Source organism: Musca vetustissima, unplaced genomic scaffold (assembly GCF_032173495.1).
Source record: "Musca vetustissima isolate MV318-11 ecotype Yass unplaced genomic scaffold, APGP_CSIRO_Mvet_v1 utg2694, whole genome shotgun sequence".
NCBI classification, from domain to species: domain Eukaryota; kingdom Metazoa; phylum Arthropoda; class Insecta; order Diptera; family Muscidae; genus Musca; species Musca vetustissima.
The window spans coordinates 158405-176101 of record NW_026884399.1 but is presented as its reverse complement, the minus strand read 5'-3'; the positions used below and the strand labels follow the sequence as shown (position 1 = coordinate 176101).

The 17697-nt window shown below is 32.8% G+C and overlaps 1 protein-coding gene across 1 annotated transcript; it reads right to left on the bottom strand.

Moving 5' to 3' along the window:
- Positions 1–2209: 2209 nt before the first annotated feature.
- LOC133331399 (protein late bloomer) lies at positions 2210–17373 on the bottom strand. Its single transcript, XM_061539792.1, has 7 exons — positions 17314–17373; positions 5821–5994; positions 5594–5749; positions 5315–5512; positions 3112–3261; positions 2957–3049; positions 2210–2386 (listed from the first exon to the last, which is right to left on the bottom strand). The coding sequence occupies exons 1-7, from the start codon at positions 17371–17373 to the stop codon at positions 2210–2212; spliced, it is 1008 nt and encodes a 335-aa protein (XP_061395776.1).
- Positions 17374–17697: the final 324 nt, after the last annotated feature.

Genomic DNA, 17697 nt, shown 5'->3' with positions numbered 1-17697 from the left:
TTTTTTAAGTGATGATATTATTATTATACTTTGTAAATGGTTATATTCGAACGAAATGAAATGTATGGTGATTGGCATGGATAAATAAGACACCTGCCCATTGACTCTATTGTAATGTAATTGTGTAACTAGTTAAAAACAAATATTCCTGTAATTATCTGTACTAGTATTTCTTCAATTTTTGTCAACTACTTATCATAGTTGAGCCCCAACAAGTGTTTAAATTCGCTTTGGAACATTTGATTCCTAACAGGAAGTCATCTGATACAATTGTTTTCAAAACCGGAATCGTCGATATGAACCCAACTGCCCAAAAAATAAAATGTGATTGTTCCGGATGGTAGACTTTGTTGGCGGAGCGAATTGGAAGTGAATAATATCACACGGTTTAATCATTTCAGCTTATAGGCTTTGTTCCCATTTTCACTACGAAGTACATTTTTTGAGGATGAAAATTGTACTCACTTTAACTCAGCATTAAGATTTTATGTGTTTCTCACCAGTCAAGTACATTGTCGCTCAATGTACTGGCTGTTATGGGTCTGGCGATTGACAACACTTTTTTCAATGTTCCCCAAGTACAAATGTACTCCAATTTTCATAATTTCCTCGTAGAAGATGTTCTGGATTGTATAGCTACACAAGACCTTCCATTACGTACGTACGATCCAATTTCCACACCTGTCGATAAAGGTTTACAGAGAGCCGGTGAAATACAGGTGTAAAGAATAACGAATGTAAACCGTACAACTTTAAGGAAACATTTGGTAAAACCCAAATATACACATTTTAAAGGTTCTACCTATCGCGTTTTCGCCTTTATGTCCAAAATTTATTTAATATTTGCATAATCCACAACTATAATTTAGTCATGATCGGTTGTTCCACCTGGGTCTATGTTTACTCTCAGGCTCGAAGATGGGCCTTATAAATACCAAACCCCCATACAATTAATTTTCCGGTTTTCGATCTTTTATAAATTTTCACTCTATGAGAGGTTTATTATTTTGCCTTCAGCAGTAAGTAGTTTACTATGGAGGAAATAAAAATTATAATCTTTGACAATGAAGGTACAGTAAAAAAATGAACATATGAGTGCACTAGACTACCTTCCTTATTATACCATGCTGTATTTTTTAAAAGATTGTGTGCAATATTCAATTCGAATAATTAGAAATATGTTTTTTTTTGTATATATATCTCTCGAAGGTTATAATTGGTTGTAATTAATTTAGGAATTGTTGTAGAGAAAAATTCTACTGATTAAGGCCAATTTTTTTATAACTGCCTACAGTCATTACTATAATTTTATAAATGCTGTTGACTGTGGAGTTTTTAATAAAGGTGGCCGAGTTGAGGTAATATTTTTTTTTAATTATTTCTTTTATGTTTTAAGTTAATAGCATTTGCTAACCTAATTATTAATGGATTGGGCGTAAAGTATTCAACTCCTGGAACCGATGAACACGCATTTTTCATTCTAGGCATTCTACTATGCGGTCTGTTAATAATGACCACATTAATTGGTTGTTACGGAGTATGTAGTGAAATATTGGGCGTAAATGTCATTGTAAGTACCAACACATATGAATGCCCAATATAAATATCTAATTAATAACTACTAATATTTATTTACAGTATTCTATTTTTATGCTATCTCTACTAATTATAGAATATCTTCAAATACGTTCTTTTCAACCACACGGAATTTACTTTCATACATTGCAAGGCTTGGAGACTGCATGGCGTTTGGTTGGAACTAATCCTGAACCCATGGATAAAATACAAAGACGGGTATGTAACTCCAGTCGGTTGGGATTTGATTAAATTAATAATTGGTATTCTAATTTTGTTTCAGCTAAACTGCTGCGGCCTGTTCAATGAACAAGATTATGCCTTCAAACATTTACCAATACCCGATAGTTGTTTAAATGCTGACGGAAGCATGGTAGGACATCATACGGGTTGTTTGGATGCTCACTGGAAGTCTCACATCTATACGACACGTCGTCAACAGTTTTTCTATTGGGCTTTGCTTGCGGCTGAAGTATGATTGCCACAATTAAAAAATTAATAAATTATATTTTTATTGCTATTTTCTTTTAGGCATTTACACTTCTCTATTCGATTGTTTTTTGTATCCTTATATATAGACGAAGACATCATCAGCCTATTAATAACCGCAATAATGATGATGTTCGAGAGGTTATTATTCAACAGAACAATATTGGTTCTCGGCAGCGTTTACTCTGAGCAATTGGCTTCCTTGTGGATTCAATGGCATCATGGCCGGTGTCATCATAGATTTAATCATCTTTCCCAGATCCTCTTTACGTAATCGATGAATTAGTAAATAAGTTAGGACCGCTATAATACCATGTAATACCTGTAGGAAAAATGTAAAAATTAGTTAAATGTTTAAATGTTAAAGGGTTTCTCGTCTCTTTAATGCCCTTCCCAATAACTTAAAAACTTTTTGTACATCTATTTCAACCTTTCGGAAGCGCATTTTGCGGCATCTTCAATTAAACTGAGAACTAAATTTTTTCTGCTTTATAAAATTGTTTGTTATCTACAAAAAATCAAATATTATTAATTGTAATTATATGGTAAATATATCTAAATTATTATTGTCATAATCTGGAGTAGGTACTATAAGTTCATGCATATTCTAAATCTCATTGGCCTTTAGGCTTTTTTTACAAAATAAAATATAAATAAATAAAATAAATAAAAAAAAATGTATGTGTGACAATTAATGTATTTATGAAACGTAAGAATCAATTAACATAATCATTAACATTACTTCCAAGATGACTACAATTGGGTATGTTTTTTGTTGATGGATATATAGAGCCTCAATTTGTATATTAAATATAGATTTTCGACAAAATAATAATCAACATTTTTAGACTATGTCCAAACCGTTTTACTGAAATCACAACTCAAAACTTACCATTTGTGTTAAAGTGTAGATACAGAAGAATTTGACAGCGTAAATCCATAGAATTGATGTCGCCATTATTTCGCACAGAAATGCAGTGGCCAGCTGTGAAAATGAAACACAAATATTTAAAAAAAAATTCTAGATGCAATAAATTTGCTTCTTACTATTTCCAGTACAATAGTAGATTCAATGAATGCGGCCGCACTGCAGACACCCGACATCAACATGCAGACATAATTCATGACCATACTTTCCACTTCTGGGGCATTTTTGTAATTGAGAATTGTCACCACGATGTGAATGATTGCAGCAAACTTTGAAATGAATTTATTTTAGAAATATGTATTTTTGTACAGTTTATAAATGAATACTTACTATATTAAAACAATTAACTATAATCAAAACAAATTTGATAGTAGAATTTGAAAATATCATTTTGCCATGTATTTCTTCAAAGCTATTGCTGCTACAACTTATCTTCACGAATGAATAATAATACTGTTTGATTTTGCTGTGATGTATTTCAGTATTTTTACTAAAGTATTGCGGTTTTGAGGATACCGCAGACTACGAACGAGTTATTACACAGAGCTACAGTTAAAATCTTTTTATATTCTTCATTCTTTTAAAATTCTTCAGGCTTACTTGAGCCGGATAGAATCGTCCAACAATTTTAGCGACATATTAGGTTGGGGGAAAAGAAATCAATTATTTTTATATGAACTATCGGAATGTCCGAAGCATATTAAATAAAGTCCTATAGTTCAAATGTACAATTTTTGTATGATTTGTTGTCATTTTAAAAGTAACTTCATAATGCGCTCTCTCATAGAAGTCCTGCTCTCTATTTGCAAAAAACTTTAGTAGTCGATTTTCACAATCCACCATAGATACCAATGTTTTTTCATTAAAAAAATGTTTCAATCCAAGAAAAAAAATATAATCGCTTGGTGCCAAGTCTGGTCTGTATGGCATATGCATTAAAACTTCCCAACCAAGTTCCCGAAGTTTCTGGCGAGTCACGGTAGATGTGTGTGGCCTAGCGTTGTCCTGGTGGAACACGACACCTCTCCTGTTGGCATATTCTGGCAGTTTCTGGTAAATTGCTATCTTCACATTTTGGCCATTTGGTAGCAACTCTAATAAATAATCTCCTTCCAGTCCCACCAAAGCAGAACCTTCCTGTCCGTTAGTCCTGGTTTAACTGCCATTTGAGGTCCTTCACCGCTCTTTAACCACGATTGTTTTCGCCAGGGTGCGCAAAATTCGCTCGCGAATGATTCAAAATACCTTTTTTCGTTTTGGGCTCTTTTTACGAATGAATTTATCGCGATAAATTCTTTATCAAACGAGTGAGTGCACACAACAACGATCTTTCTTTTCGTTTGGTGGTTGAAATACTTTCTGACATTCGCTCACGAATGAAATCAAACATTCGCGAATGCTCAAAACAGCAACAATAATAACAACAAACATTCAAGAACTCAATAGTTGTTGTTGTGCATGTGTTTCGTTATTCCATACAAGCCCAACACTTTTTTTATACACACATTCATTCGCTGTGTGAGTTTATTTTTTTATGATCTTTTTGTTTGTTATGGTTTTTAAGAGCGCTCACGAGCATTCGCGAACATTTTTTGTTTTTCAAATGAATGCTCTTCAGCAACAAAAGGTCGCGAAAGATCGAATCGACTACGCTTGCTGCGAAGTTTTATCGTTCGTGAATTGTTCGTATTGAAAACAATCGAATACTTGCCGTGAGCGTATTTTAGTCGTTCGCCGCAAAATTTTGCACAACCTATTATCTTTACCAAGGCTAGATGAAGTTTGAAGATGGGACTCCTTCTGGTACCTCCTCCACAAGGGGCCAACATTTTCAACATTAGATCCAATATCAGGTGAGTGGAATGTTCGATTTGAAGCAAACTTTGCACAACCTATTATCTATACCGAGCCTAAATCAAGTCGGAAGGTTGGACTCGTCTGCTCTCTTTTCTGGTACAACTCCTACAAAGAGTCAATGTCATAAATTTGCAAATTGGATAACCGATTAGATCAACATTAAAATCAACAACATATCATTCGTTATACCGAACGTTGATTGTATTTTAAGTGGAATAATAACCAAATTGAAGTGCATTTGTTGGCACAAACATTCATAAATGTATATATTTCTTTTAGTCTAACTATAATATAATGGTTTACTACTAGAGCTGCGAATGGATAGGAATTCTAGTAATTGTAACGGCGTGTATCGGCTGTCAAATTAAATATCAGAACTATAGACAGCATGATGCCAAAACCCTGAAACGGTTATGAAAACGTTCAATTTTTTATTTTCAAACTATGTTCTCCCAAAGCACTTACTTCAAATCCCATTAGGCCGACATGAGTCCATTTCTCAGTTCGATATATGTTCAGATATGCATCCAATACGGCTGGCAAACAGCCCTTGCCGTGGGGATAAAATTCCCTTTTATTGTTGTGGAAGAAGTAGCAGCTGTCGGGAACTGTCATACTATTATGTAGGTAATCCAAATAACCAACTTTTCCACAGCATTCGTACTATGGATGGACAGATAGACATTTTTGAGCAATTAACTTGATCAATTAATATATATATATTTTTCAATTAGTATAACTTACCGTTTCCTGCAAAATATCCATGTAACCCTGTTCGTGTGTCTCCGCTATCCAATAGTAGTTGACCATATTTGTTGTTGAAATACGCACCCGTTCTTCGTCGTAACGCCACAGACACCAGACATGAGAAGCTACCAAAGCCAATAAAATAACAATGAACTGGGTTGTCCACATTGGTTAATACATCCTTATAATCGGCAGATACTTTGGATTTCATGGCGAATACTTACGCTCACCAACATCTTGACGGAGCCGTTAACCGCCGCACAACATCCAACAAAGGCCGATATCACCAAAACCGAACTTATGCCAATGTTAACGAGTTTCTCGGTAAAATCTGGAGTTCCATAGGAATATTTTTGCAATTCAAAGACACTTGCCACGACAGCCAGTATACCGAGTACCTGAAATGATAGATATTTGATTACATTATTCAGGTTTCTAAAATTTCATCATATTTCATAATTAATTAGGAAATTGTTCATATGATAAGTTCTGAGTTATGTTAAAAAACAAAAATGAAGTTGCTTATTTGCTTTCAAAAAAATTTAGTAAAAAAATATAAAAAAAAAATATATCACCGATATTGATATCTTATTGTTTCTACTCAATGAGAACCCAATATGTAAAATAAAGTGGCATGTGGAACTCAGATTCAGTATTTTAAAATCCATTTGGTTATTTAGAAATAAAATTTTTTAGACTTTGTAAAAAATAATTTTATTGTTTTCTTATTTTGAATCAATTGCATTTCATTGATTGCAATATGATATATCTCTTGATGATAATAAATACAAAAGTAAGAGAGTACGAAGAACCAGGGTTTTGGAAAATATATTGTATAAAAACTACTAAAGGATCCTCAATAAACAGACGGAATGCCCCATGGGCTAAAGGAATACTAGCACTAATTCACTCTGTTAACATATGACTCTCATTTAGAAGGAAGAGATTGCGATTCATCATAGAATAGGAACTTAGAAAAACTTGTTGGGCAAAATCTTTCATGATACATGTTTTCGAATATTTTTTATATTTACATACCTAATTTAAATTAATTTCCTAAAACACAACAACTTTGCTTTTATAGCAATTCTGTTAAAAGAAACTCTGTGTGTTGTGCTAATCCTCGAACAAAACAATACCTTTTTTAATTGGTGTCATTATAAAATTTAATTGCATAAACGAAGCTCAATTATGAGTTTCATATTCAAAAACTAGTAATTTTTTTTTCCAAACTAAAAACACATTGTACATTTGTTCTTATAAAAGTATTTGTCACAAATTAACATGCATTTGTGTTTTAATGACAAAATATTTTTCCCAGGACGAACATGAAGTTAGCTCGAAGTTCCTTTGGCTAATTAATTTACGTATTTACTTGCCATTACAGTTAACACCTACGGTACTTGTATATTGGGGGTTTAAAAACACACGTAATTTCTTTGCTAATTAAAAACGTAGATATGAAAACGTCATATATGTGGATCAAGGTTGCGTAACAAATATTTGTTTGTTGTATTATATGTGTATAGTTATGAAGAATAAAAAAAATATAAAGACAAATTTTCAGAAGAGGGCTGATTTACATCGTTAAATACGATGCATTATGTAAAAGATGGGATGTATTTTGATACATATGGCATGCAAGTTTAAATATTTTTTTGATATTTCCATTGCTATATTAGTGAGGAATAATATGAACGGATTATACGTTGTCATGGATTTAAGGCAAAATCGGCTGAAAATGTTCATATTAGCAATACCAATAAAAAAACCGACAACAGCCAGGTGGTAGAGGTGCTTTTAAGATTTATATGACAAATGCGAATTTAGCATGATTTGTACACTAAATTAATCGAAACTATATATATATATATACATCTGAACGGACTTCAATCAAGACAAACGTTCTTCTACACTTATTTTGATTGTATGTTGAAAATTTCACATTGATCGGGCGGACAAAGCGTCTTTAATACACGAGTTACTTAAAATCAAATTATTTATTGGAGCTATATCAAAATCTGGACTTCAACTACTAACTAAACTTGACTCATATCTTTTTGGACTAAAATATGCCGCCCATGGTAAATTTAATCATACACTATTTTCGTGAAATCGGGCGAAAATATACATTCGAGTTACGCCCTTCCTTACTTAATTAAATTGTATATGTATATGTATAGCAGGATTAAGATTTGGATTTCATGAGCTCATTAAACCCAAATTTGAAACAAAACACACTAAATTAAATATGGTAGCCTGTACAAAAAGTCGAGTTGTTCGGACAATTGTGCCAAGATGTACAAAATTTCAGACAGAATCAATTAACGATTCGACAATCCCACCTTCGCACTTAATCTAGGCTTGATAAAGATAATACATTGGGGAATGTTTGGTTCAAGTCGGACATTTCCTTCGCCTGATATTGTATACTATTTATAAATATTGAAAATGTTGACCCTTTGTGGGTCGTGGTAAAGATAATAGGTTGTACAAAGTTTGGTAATAATCAGACATTCCTTTCCCTAATATTGCATTTGTTAATATTGAAAATATTGACCATTTGTGGGGGAGGTAACAGAAGGAGCAGACCAATGCGTCCCATTTTCGCACTTGATCTAGCCTTGGTAATAGGTTGTTCAAAGTTTGGTTAAAATCGGACATTCCTTTCGCCTAATATTGAATTAATGGATGGACCAATGGATCTTCAGGCTTGATCTAGACTTTGTAATGATAGTAGGTTATGCAAAGTTTGGTTCAAATAGGATAGTCTGTTCGCATGATAATATAAAATTAATTTTTGGACAATTCTTACCATTTCGTGGGGGTAGGTACCAGAAGGAGTGGACCACAAAGTTTGGAAGAAATATACATACAGACGCATGGACATTTGTAAACCGACACCAACTTTTCTGAAACAGGTTTGATTTAAAAAACATGGAGCCTAAAACCAAGATTTCAATCAGGCACCTATTTGACCATGAAAGTGTATATACCCTCATTAGCCATAATACTGACAGTATAAATATTGAAAGATATTTTGACAGCAAGATAAGACTAAGGCATGAATTCGTAACCTAATAAAACTTATTTATAGGCCATGGCCTTAATTAATTCCAGCAAGATAAGACTAAGGCATGAATTCGTAACCTAATAAAACTTATTTATAGGCCATGGTCTTAATTAATTCCAATTCTAACATACGCCTCGGTAGACTGGTGGACAGCAATGGACAGAAAATGTAATGTAATTTTTTTACAAGAGAAAATGCTGCGTAGGTATATGCGGGGCAATGAAGCAACACCGACAAGAGCTTTGGAGACTATATTGTATATACATCCAATTGACATCCAAATAAGATATGAAGCGGCCATCGCAGCTTTAAGACTTAAAGCTATGGATCGATACCGGACACAATATACCGCATCAAAATATATTGCAGACAACAATTAGTAAGTTTGATTCGGACCGAATACCTGAAATAAGAGTAGTCACATGTGGAATTATAATATCAGACAGGCACTCATAGGATAGCGGAACACTACACATTTTTCAAATGTTATTCAAAACATTTCAATTGCAATTCGAGAATTTCATTTGTAATTCGAAAACTCAATTTGCAATTCATAAAATTTCATTTGTAATTCGAGTATGTAATTTGTAATTCACAACATTTCATTTGTAATTTTAAACTTTTCGTATGAAATTCAAAAAATTACATTTGAAATTTAAAAAATTTCATTCGTAATTCGAATATTTCAATTTGAATTTCGTAGAGTTTCATTTGAAATTCAAAGAAATCCATTTGAAATTCAAAGAATCCAATTTGAAATTCATAACATTTCACTTGTAATTCATAAAATTTCAGTTATAATTTATAACAATTCATACATATTCCTTTTGTGTTACCAATAATATTTTTCGAATTTAAAATTAAGTGCTATGAAAAACAAATGGAATGTTATGTATTTCAAATCAAGTGTTAAGAATTTCAAATGGAATTATTTAAATTTTAAATGGAATTTTATTAATTTCAAGTGGAATTTCATGAATTTCAAACGCAAATATTTGGAATTTCGAATGGAAGTTTATGAATTTCAAATGGAATTCTATGAATTTCGAAAGGTATTCTAGGAATTACAAATGAAATTCTCCAGTAAGGGAAGTAGTAAAGTCGGACTTTACAAAATTGTACAGTCGGCCAAACGTTGCGTCTTTAGTGCACAATTTACATTAAATCGGACGAAAATATATATGGGAGCTATATCAAAATCTGAACCGATTTTCACGAAACTTAGCACACATCATTCTGGACCTAATTCAGTACAATATGCAAAATTCCGCGCCAATCGAAAGATATATAGGGACTTTGGCGTCCCATTTACCTTAAATCGGACGAAAATTTATATGGGAGTTATATACAAATATGACCCGATTTTCTCGAAACTTGACACATGTCATTCTAGACTTAATTCATAACAATATGCAAAATTACGCGTCGAAAGATATATAGGGACTTTGGTGCCCCTTTTACCTTTAATCGGACAAAACTATGTATGGTAACTACATCTAAATCTGAACCGATTTTCTCGAAACTTGGCACACATCATTCTGGACCTAATTCAGTACCCTATGCCAAATTTCGTGCAAATCGAAAGTTGTATAGGGAATTTGGTGCCCAATTTACAATAAATCGGACGAAAATATATATAGAAGCTATATCTAAATATGAACCGATTTTCATGAAACATTGCACACATCATTCTAGACTCAATTCAGTGCACTATGCAACATTTCGTGCAAATCGAAAGATATATAGGGACTTTGGTGCACCTTTTACCTTAAACCGGACGAAACTATATACGGGAGCTATATCTAAATCTGAACCAGTTTTCACGAAACTTGGCACTCAGCATTCGGGACCTAATTCAGTGCTCTATGCCAAATTTAGTGCAAATCGAAATATATAAAGGGACTATGGTGTCCTTTTTACCTTAAATCGGACGAAAGTATATACGGGAGCTATATCTAAATCTGAACCGATTTTTCCTAATTTCAATAGGGTTCGTACCTGGGAGAAATAAGTGACTTGTGCCAAATTTCATCCAAATCGGATTAGAAATGCGACCTGTACTTTGTTTATAATTTAACACCTACAGACGGACGGACATGCATAAATCATAAACAAGCATAAACTGAGAAAGTGATTTTATGCATATTCTCAAAAGGAACCATGTATCTATCTCGTTTCCTTTTGCCTGTTACAAACATATGCACAAAGACATAATACCATAAACCACAGTGCGGTGAAGGGTATAAAAATAGCGAGGGGACTGGGATGAATACAAAAATGTTATGGGGAGATCCTAACGAGGATATAAAGCAAATCTTAACACTAAACGAAAAGAAAAATCAGCTGACTGACCGGTATTCTCACAGGACATAACAGCCTGCCGGCTCACTTTCACATTTCCTGTGCCACTGCACAGTGGGAAAAAATACCGATCTAGCGCGCAGAAAATAAGAAAATGAAATTGAAGGAAACTTTAAAACATTAATGCAGTTTTAAAGTAGAGTGTTGAGTGTACTTAAGTCCGTATAAAATAATCCGAATTAATAAGTTAGAACGGAATATCGGTACATTTAAAATACATATTTTCCAATGTTAAAAAATGTATTTTTTTAGCTGTATAATTGCGATGGTCGTGTGCATTCTGTGAATATATTATAATAGAATTTTGTCCTTTTTTGATATAAAGTATTGGTATTTAATTAAATGGAATAGTTATATAACCCATAAATTATTTTAATTTAAGTGTTTCGGGCTAAATATATGTAAGGTCCGGTTTTTTAAATTCCTTTAATTAAAATAGGGGTTTCGTATGGAGTGCAGTCGAGTTCAGCGTTGATTTTTTTATATATATTTTTTTTGTTTGTCTGTCTAGAACATCATACTAAATACTAAATTTTTTCTTGCGACTTCCTGCGACTCTCGGATTTATGGCATTTTTTTGAAAAAATGTCAATTTGGTATAGGAAGCTTTTTAAGATTTTTTAAGAATAGGAATAGATCACAGCATAGCAGATAAGAAAAAACAAGTTCAAAATGTCCGTCCTAAGGTGTGAGTATGAAAATGAGGGTATGTTTTCTACCTATGAAAATCCACATTTAACAAATGTTCATTCATAGATTTTTCTCATTCAATAAGTGTCAAAAAACGGGGTTATACAAGTTATAAAAAAGTGAATAACGAGTTATTTTAGTTCTTAAACAAGTGAAGTGGAAAAATACCAATTTTGTACAGAGAGCTCTTTGAAGTTTGGCTAAAATCTAAAAAATGTTCTGATGTAAATTAATATATATTAGATAGACTTGAAGTCAATGCTACCGATTATGCAAACGCTAAAGGGATTTGTCGAACAGTTACCACGCTATGTACGCGATTTGTCTGAAGAAGCCATGGAATCCAGAAATAAGGACTTTCGGAACTAGAGGACTTTCTGTACAGCAGAAAAATGAGTCGTTAGGAAACAATGAGGGATATTTTCAATAGGTTGATATTTTCTTCTGATCTAAAAATATCAAGTTTGTCTCGTAGTACACCTCTTAACCATCGATATAGTAGCCACTATCTGAAGAAGTCCTTAAACTACTGGAGGATCCAATGCAACCAACTAATTCAGATCAAAACACGGATTGTGAATGTTATTTGTATTTAATAAGTAATGCCTAAATTTTATAAAATATATAGTTTAATGTTTTAGATATATACTATTAACAATAATAAAGATATATATAATAACAATAGTGTTTGCCCTTAACCCACTTTTACCCTCCAAATGTTTCGGAATTTTTAAAATAAGCTCCCATTTTAGTATTTATATTAGTTATAACGAAAAATGTTGCTTATTAAAAAATGTTTAAAAAGCTTCAAAATAGTAATTTTCACCAAAAAATTTAAGTCTTTTCTAAAAAAAAAAATCGGCGCTTAGTCGGTTAATAAAAAAACATGCCAAATTTTTTCATAAAATAATTAAAATTGTCCATCTAAATCTATTCATATCCAAAATATCGATAAACGTACAGTAAAACATATACTTTTATTTTCTGCGCCCTAGATCTGCATTTTCTCCCACTGGGTACAGTCCAGTTTTTCAAGCTTCCGAACTCAATTCCTTGGAAATAAATACCTTTCGGGAAATAAAAGACCTAATGTGAATAGAAAAAACTGAAGGACTTCACTAACAAAACAGAATTCTTATACAGTGAGTGTAATAAGTATTTTGCCTCAATACAAATTTGAAAAAATTCCAATTTATACGCCTAAAGCCAGCAAACTAAAGATGTAAAATGAATTATGTATAATGGATTACGTTTGTGGACATATTTAGATCGTATTTCTGCAAGAATCACAGCGAAAGACCTATTGGTCTCGAATATATCGGCCGAAATATATAACAATCCAAAAATGTTTATCACAAAAAAGTATTTTGCTTTTATTTATAAAAAATTGTTACATAGAACACGTTTGGTCTTTTTATAGTTACCATTGCGGGTAACGACATACTATAAGTGATTTGGCAACGATTCCAATAAACCACGGCATCTTTTCGCGAGTATTTTCTCAGATTTACGTTCAATACATTCTCCAGCAATATTTCATTCAATATTTGGTAATTTCTCGTCCTAATCTCAAAATCAGAGTATTAAATATAGTCGTCGCGGCTTCAAAACATCCCAAATATGTTAAGAATAATAAAAAGGAGGTTTTACAAAATATATCGCGAGGACAGGACCTTAAAAACTATTAAAACCAAAATCCGACAAACAAATTATTTAAAAAAATATCGCGAAACCCCATTTTTCTAACTTCGAAAACTTTATGGTTCATTTTTACTGATCTAGGAACCAAAATATACGATGAAAATAGCAATAAGGTGGTCAGATTCAAATATATGGACGGTTTTCTGGCAATAGAAATACATCTTATTTCGAAAATAAATACATCGACCCATTTATTCCCTACTGCATTTTATTTGCAACTGATGGTGTTAATCGGAGATAAAATATAGAATGCGTATTCGCCACCAGCAACCACAGTTTTTCAAAAGACAATAGGATTTAACGAATAATGATGTTTTCTCCCAACTTCAAGTATTGGTTTTTATTACTATTGCCACAAAACCGTTCATATCTTAGAATCTGACCTTCTTATTGCTATTTTCATGGCATATATTGGTTCCTAGATCAATATTACTGGACCATACACATTTCGAAGTCAGAAAAATTGGGTTTCGCGAATTTTTTTTAAATAATTTGTTTGTCGGATTTTGGTTTTTATAGTTTTTAGATTCTGTCCTCGCGTTATATTTTGCAAAACCTCTTCTTTATTATTCTAAACATATTTGGGATGTTTTGAAGCCGCAATGACTATGAATACTCTCATCTTAAGATTAGGACGAGAAAATACCAAATATTAAATGAAATACTGATGGAGAATGTATTGAATGTAAATGTGAGAAAATACCCACGAAAAAATGTCGTGCTGTAATGGAATCGTGGTCAAATCGCTTATAGTAAGTGGTTAACCGCAATCGTAACTATAAAAAGACCAAACGTGTTCAATGTAACAAATTTTTCTAAAATAATAATAAAAAGCAAAATACTTTTTTGTGATAAACATTTGTGTGTTATTATATATTTTGGCCGATATCTTCGAGACCAATAGGTCTTTCGCTGTGATCCTTGCAGAAATACGATCTAAATATGTCCACAAATGTACTCCATCATACATAAGTCATTTTATATCTTTAGTTTGCTGGCTTCAGGCGTATATATTGGAATTTTTTCAAATTTTTATTGAGGCAAAATACTTCTTACACTCACTGTACGTTTAGAATAATAAAATCCAATGATGACTTTCTAAATTTCTTCCTTCTCTACAAATTCCGCCTTCTCTACAAATAGCTGTAAAACAAATTGTTTCATTTATTTTCATAAACTCCATATCTACTTTTTAATTTGACAAGAATATAATTTTATTTTATATAATTTTTGATTTGGATTTTTATACCCTCCACCATAGTATGGAGGATATATTAATTTTGTTTTTCCGTTTGTAACACATCGAAATAATCATTTCCGACCCTATAAAGTATATATATTCTTGATCAGCGTAAAATTCTATGACGATATAGCCATGTTCGTCTTTCTAAACGAATTGAGATAGATCACCAAAATTTTGCATAGAGTCGTCCTTTGTCTGCAGGCAGGTCAAGTTCGAAGATGGCCTTTATTGGTCCACGTTTAGGCTTAGCTCGCGTTATTCAACCGAATTCACTGAAATTCGGTACATTGGGTTCTCATTGGGTACCAAATTTCCCCAATAAAAATTATAAATATGGGTGCATATTTTCGGATAGCCCCCATATAAGGGTACCCCCAATTTTGCGGTATTTTAGGGTTCTTGAGCGCGGTTTTCATCCGAATTCGCTGAAATTCGGTACTTTGAGTTCTTATTGGGTAGCAAATCTCTATACTAAAAATTAAAAATATATGTCAATTTTTCGGGTAGCCCCCATATAAGGGTACCCCCCAATTTTTGGTATGTTTGGAGTTCTTGTGCGCGGTTTTCAACCGAATTCGCTGAAATTTGGTACATTGGGTTCTTATTGGGTACCAAATTTCCCCACTAAAAAATATAATTATAGGTCCACTTTTTCAGGTAGCCCCCATGTAAGGGTGCCTCCCAATTTCCAGTTTTTGTGGGGTTTTGACCGGATTTTTTCACCGAATTTTCTGTAATTTAGTAATTTCAGTTATTATTGGGTAGCAAATCTATCCACAGAAAATTAGTCCCCATATAATGGTACCAGCAATTTTCGATAATTTGAGGTTCTTGAGCGCGCTTTTTAACCGAATTCGCTGAAATTTGGTATTTTGTAGCCATATATGGTAACAAATCTCCCCACCAAAAATTATTAATATTCACCCCTTTTTAGGGGTAGTCCCCATATAACCCCGTTTTTTTTATTAAAATAGTTATATGATTTGTTCCGTGTGTTGCGGTTGGGTAGTCGTTACGGAGAATAGTCAATTTTTACCCTACAAAGACTATTTAGCCATCTGTTGCAAGCATTCCGCCTTCTAAAGGTATTCTTATAAAAGAAACCTCAAACATGACGATAATGAAATATATCGGCAGACATTTAGGAATCTCCTCAATATAGTGATACCTCCTGAAGGAAAGAATTGAGATAAACAATTAAAATATTGGGTTCAATATTGGCATATACCGGTCATTAATTAGGCATAGCCCTCATATAATGATATCCCCAAATATTTACCATTTCCCTACACTATGTAATCAATATTAGTACCCCTTTAGGCATAGCCTCATATAACTTTGTAATCTAAATTACAGTAGTTTGAGGATTTTATACACTACCATGCGTTATCAGTATCAGTCCACTTTTTGGATCTTGCAGATTTTAGGAAAAATCCCCATTAAAATGGCTGAAGTTTGTATTTGTATTTAGAATTATCGGTATATACCCACTTTTTGGTATGTTCCCTATATTTTCATTACATGTATCTGTCAGTATAACTATGGTGGAGGGTATCCAAAGTTCGGCCCGGCCGAGCTTAACGCTTTTTCACTTGTTCTTTTTCGAATTTCAAAAGTTTTGTGAGATTTCGTGTACTGAAACTAAGAGTACGTTTAGACTTACGAAATCTACTCGATCTCAAATTTCAATTACATAGCGTATACGTCAAATATAATGCACTGTATTTGAGAAAATGATTAGCGTGACGTATAAGCTATGGAATTGACGTTTGAGATCGAGTGGATTTAGTAGTCTAAACGTGCTCTAACATAAAATATTTAAATTATATTTATTATAAATTATTATTTATTATGTTGGAATAAGTTTCATGTAAATTGAACATTATTGTTTATTTTCCATTTAAACATTTTACTAACACATTCAGAAAAATATTATTTATATCTTTTCTGGAAGTTATCCATATGAAGTGTAAATATTTATGATCATTTTACAATTAGAGCTCCAGTAGTTCATGCAGAATATAAAACACATGGCTACCACAAATAGGAACCGATCTATATTCACATTGTTTTGGTTTTCAAGGTATTTCTTGGTCAGAATTTTACCACGTGCCGCATTTTGCCACACAAAAATAAAAGAAAAATCACAAACACACCAATCAGCACTTCTCCCCACCCATGAATTTGCAAAAATTCCATCAATTAGCAATGAAAACGAAATTTGTTTTTGATGGAAAAGTAGTTGTTTGGAAAAAATAATATTTGAAATAAGGCAATAAACAACAGGTCATTTGTTTATATTATTATTTTGTTGCTCTCAATGCTTTCCCGCATTATCTCACCAATACATGGGCGGTGAAAATGTTTGTTTTCAAAAGTATGGCATAATCATCATTACATTCATACACACATATGTATGTATCGGCGTAAATCTATTTAGATTTTCATATAATTGTGACATAAATTTTAATTTATATTTTGTCTAAAATTAGAGAATAGTTTTCCACACAAATATGCACACACACACACACACTCGATCACGTCAGTTGCATTCTAATTTCTCAACCTTTATTATTTGATATTTGAATGCCGTTTTCAAAATTGGTTCATTTGATTTGTGTTTCGTTTCGGCGGAGGGGTGACACTTACAACACTCATCGTATTGAACACGATTACCGTCCACTGCAGACAGGTGCGACTCAAATGCATTTTGATCAATTAATCTGTTATCGGATCGGCAAACGGGCGGAAGGGAAGGACGCACAGAGATGTTTCAATGAATTGTGTTTAATTTGTTTCACAAAATTCTTTTTTGTTATATATGTATGTACGGATGCGAGTGATTGTATATTTCTTAAATAGACGAAAAAAGCAAACGGTTCTACGCGCCAACCAACGGACGTCTTAACGGCAAACGAGCGAATATTTAAATGAAACAACTCAGGCGGAGAAAATGCGAAAACACCAAAATGTGAATTGGCCTTTTCCGCTGTTTTTCGCTACGTTGCTCTCTTTCACAGTGTGTGTGTGTGA

Excerpts from the sequence above, each read along its gene's own strand:
- LOC133331399 (XM_061539792.1), bottom strand. The coding sequence starts at position 17,373 with ATGCATTTGAGTCGCACCTGTCTGCAGTGGACGGTAATCGTGTTCAAT. Across the intron at positions 3,262-5,314 it reads TCGGCCTAATGGGATTTGAA|TTTGCTGCAATCATTCACAT; the intron begins GTAAGTGCTTTG and ends TTCATTTCAAAG. Across the intron at positions 2,387-2,956 it reads TCTACACTTTAACACAAATG|GTATTACATGGTATTATAGC; the intron begins GTAAGTTTTGAG and ends TTTTTCCTACAG.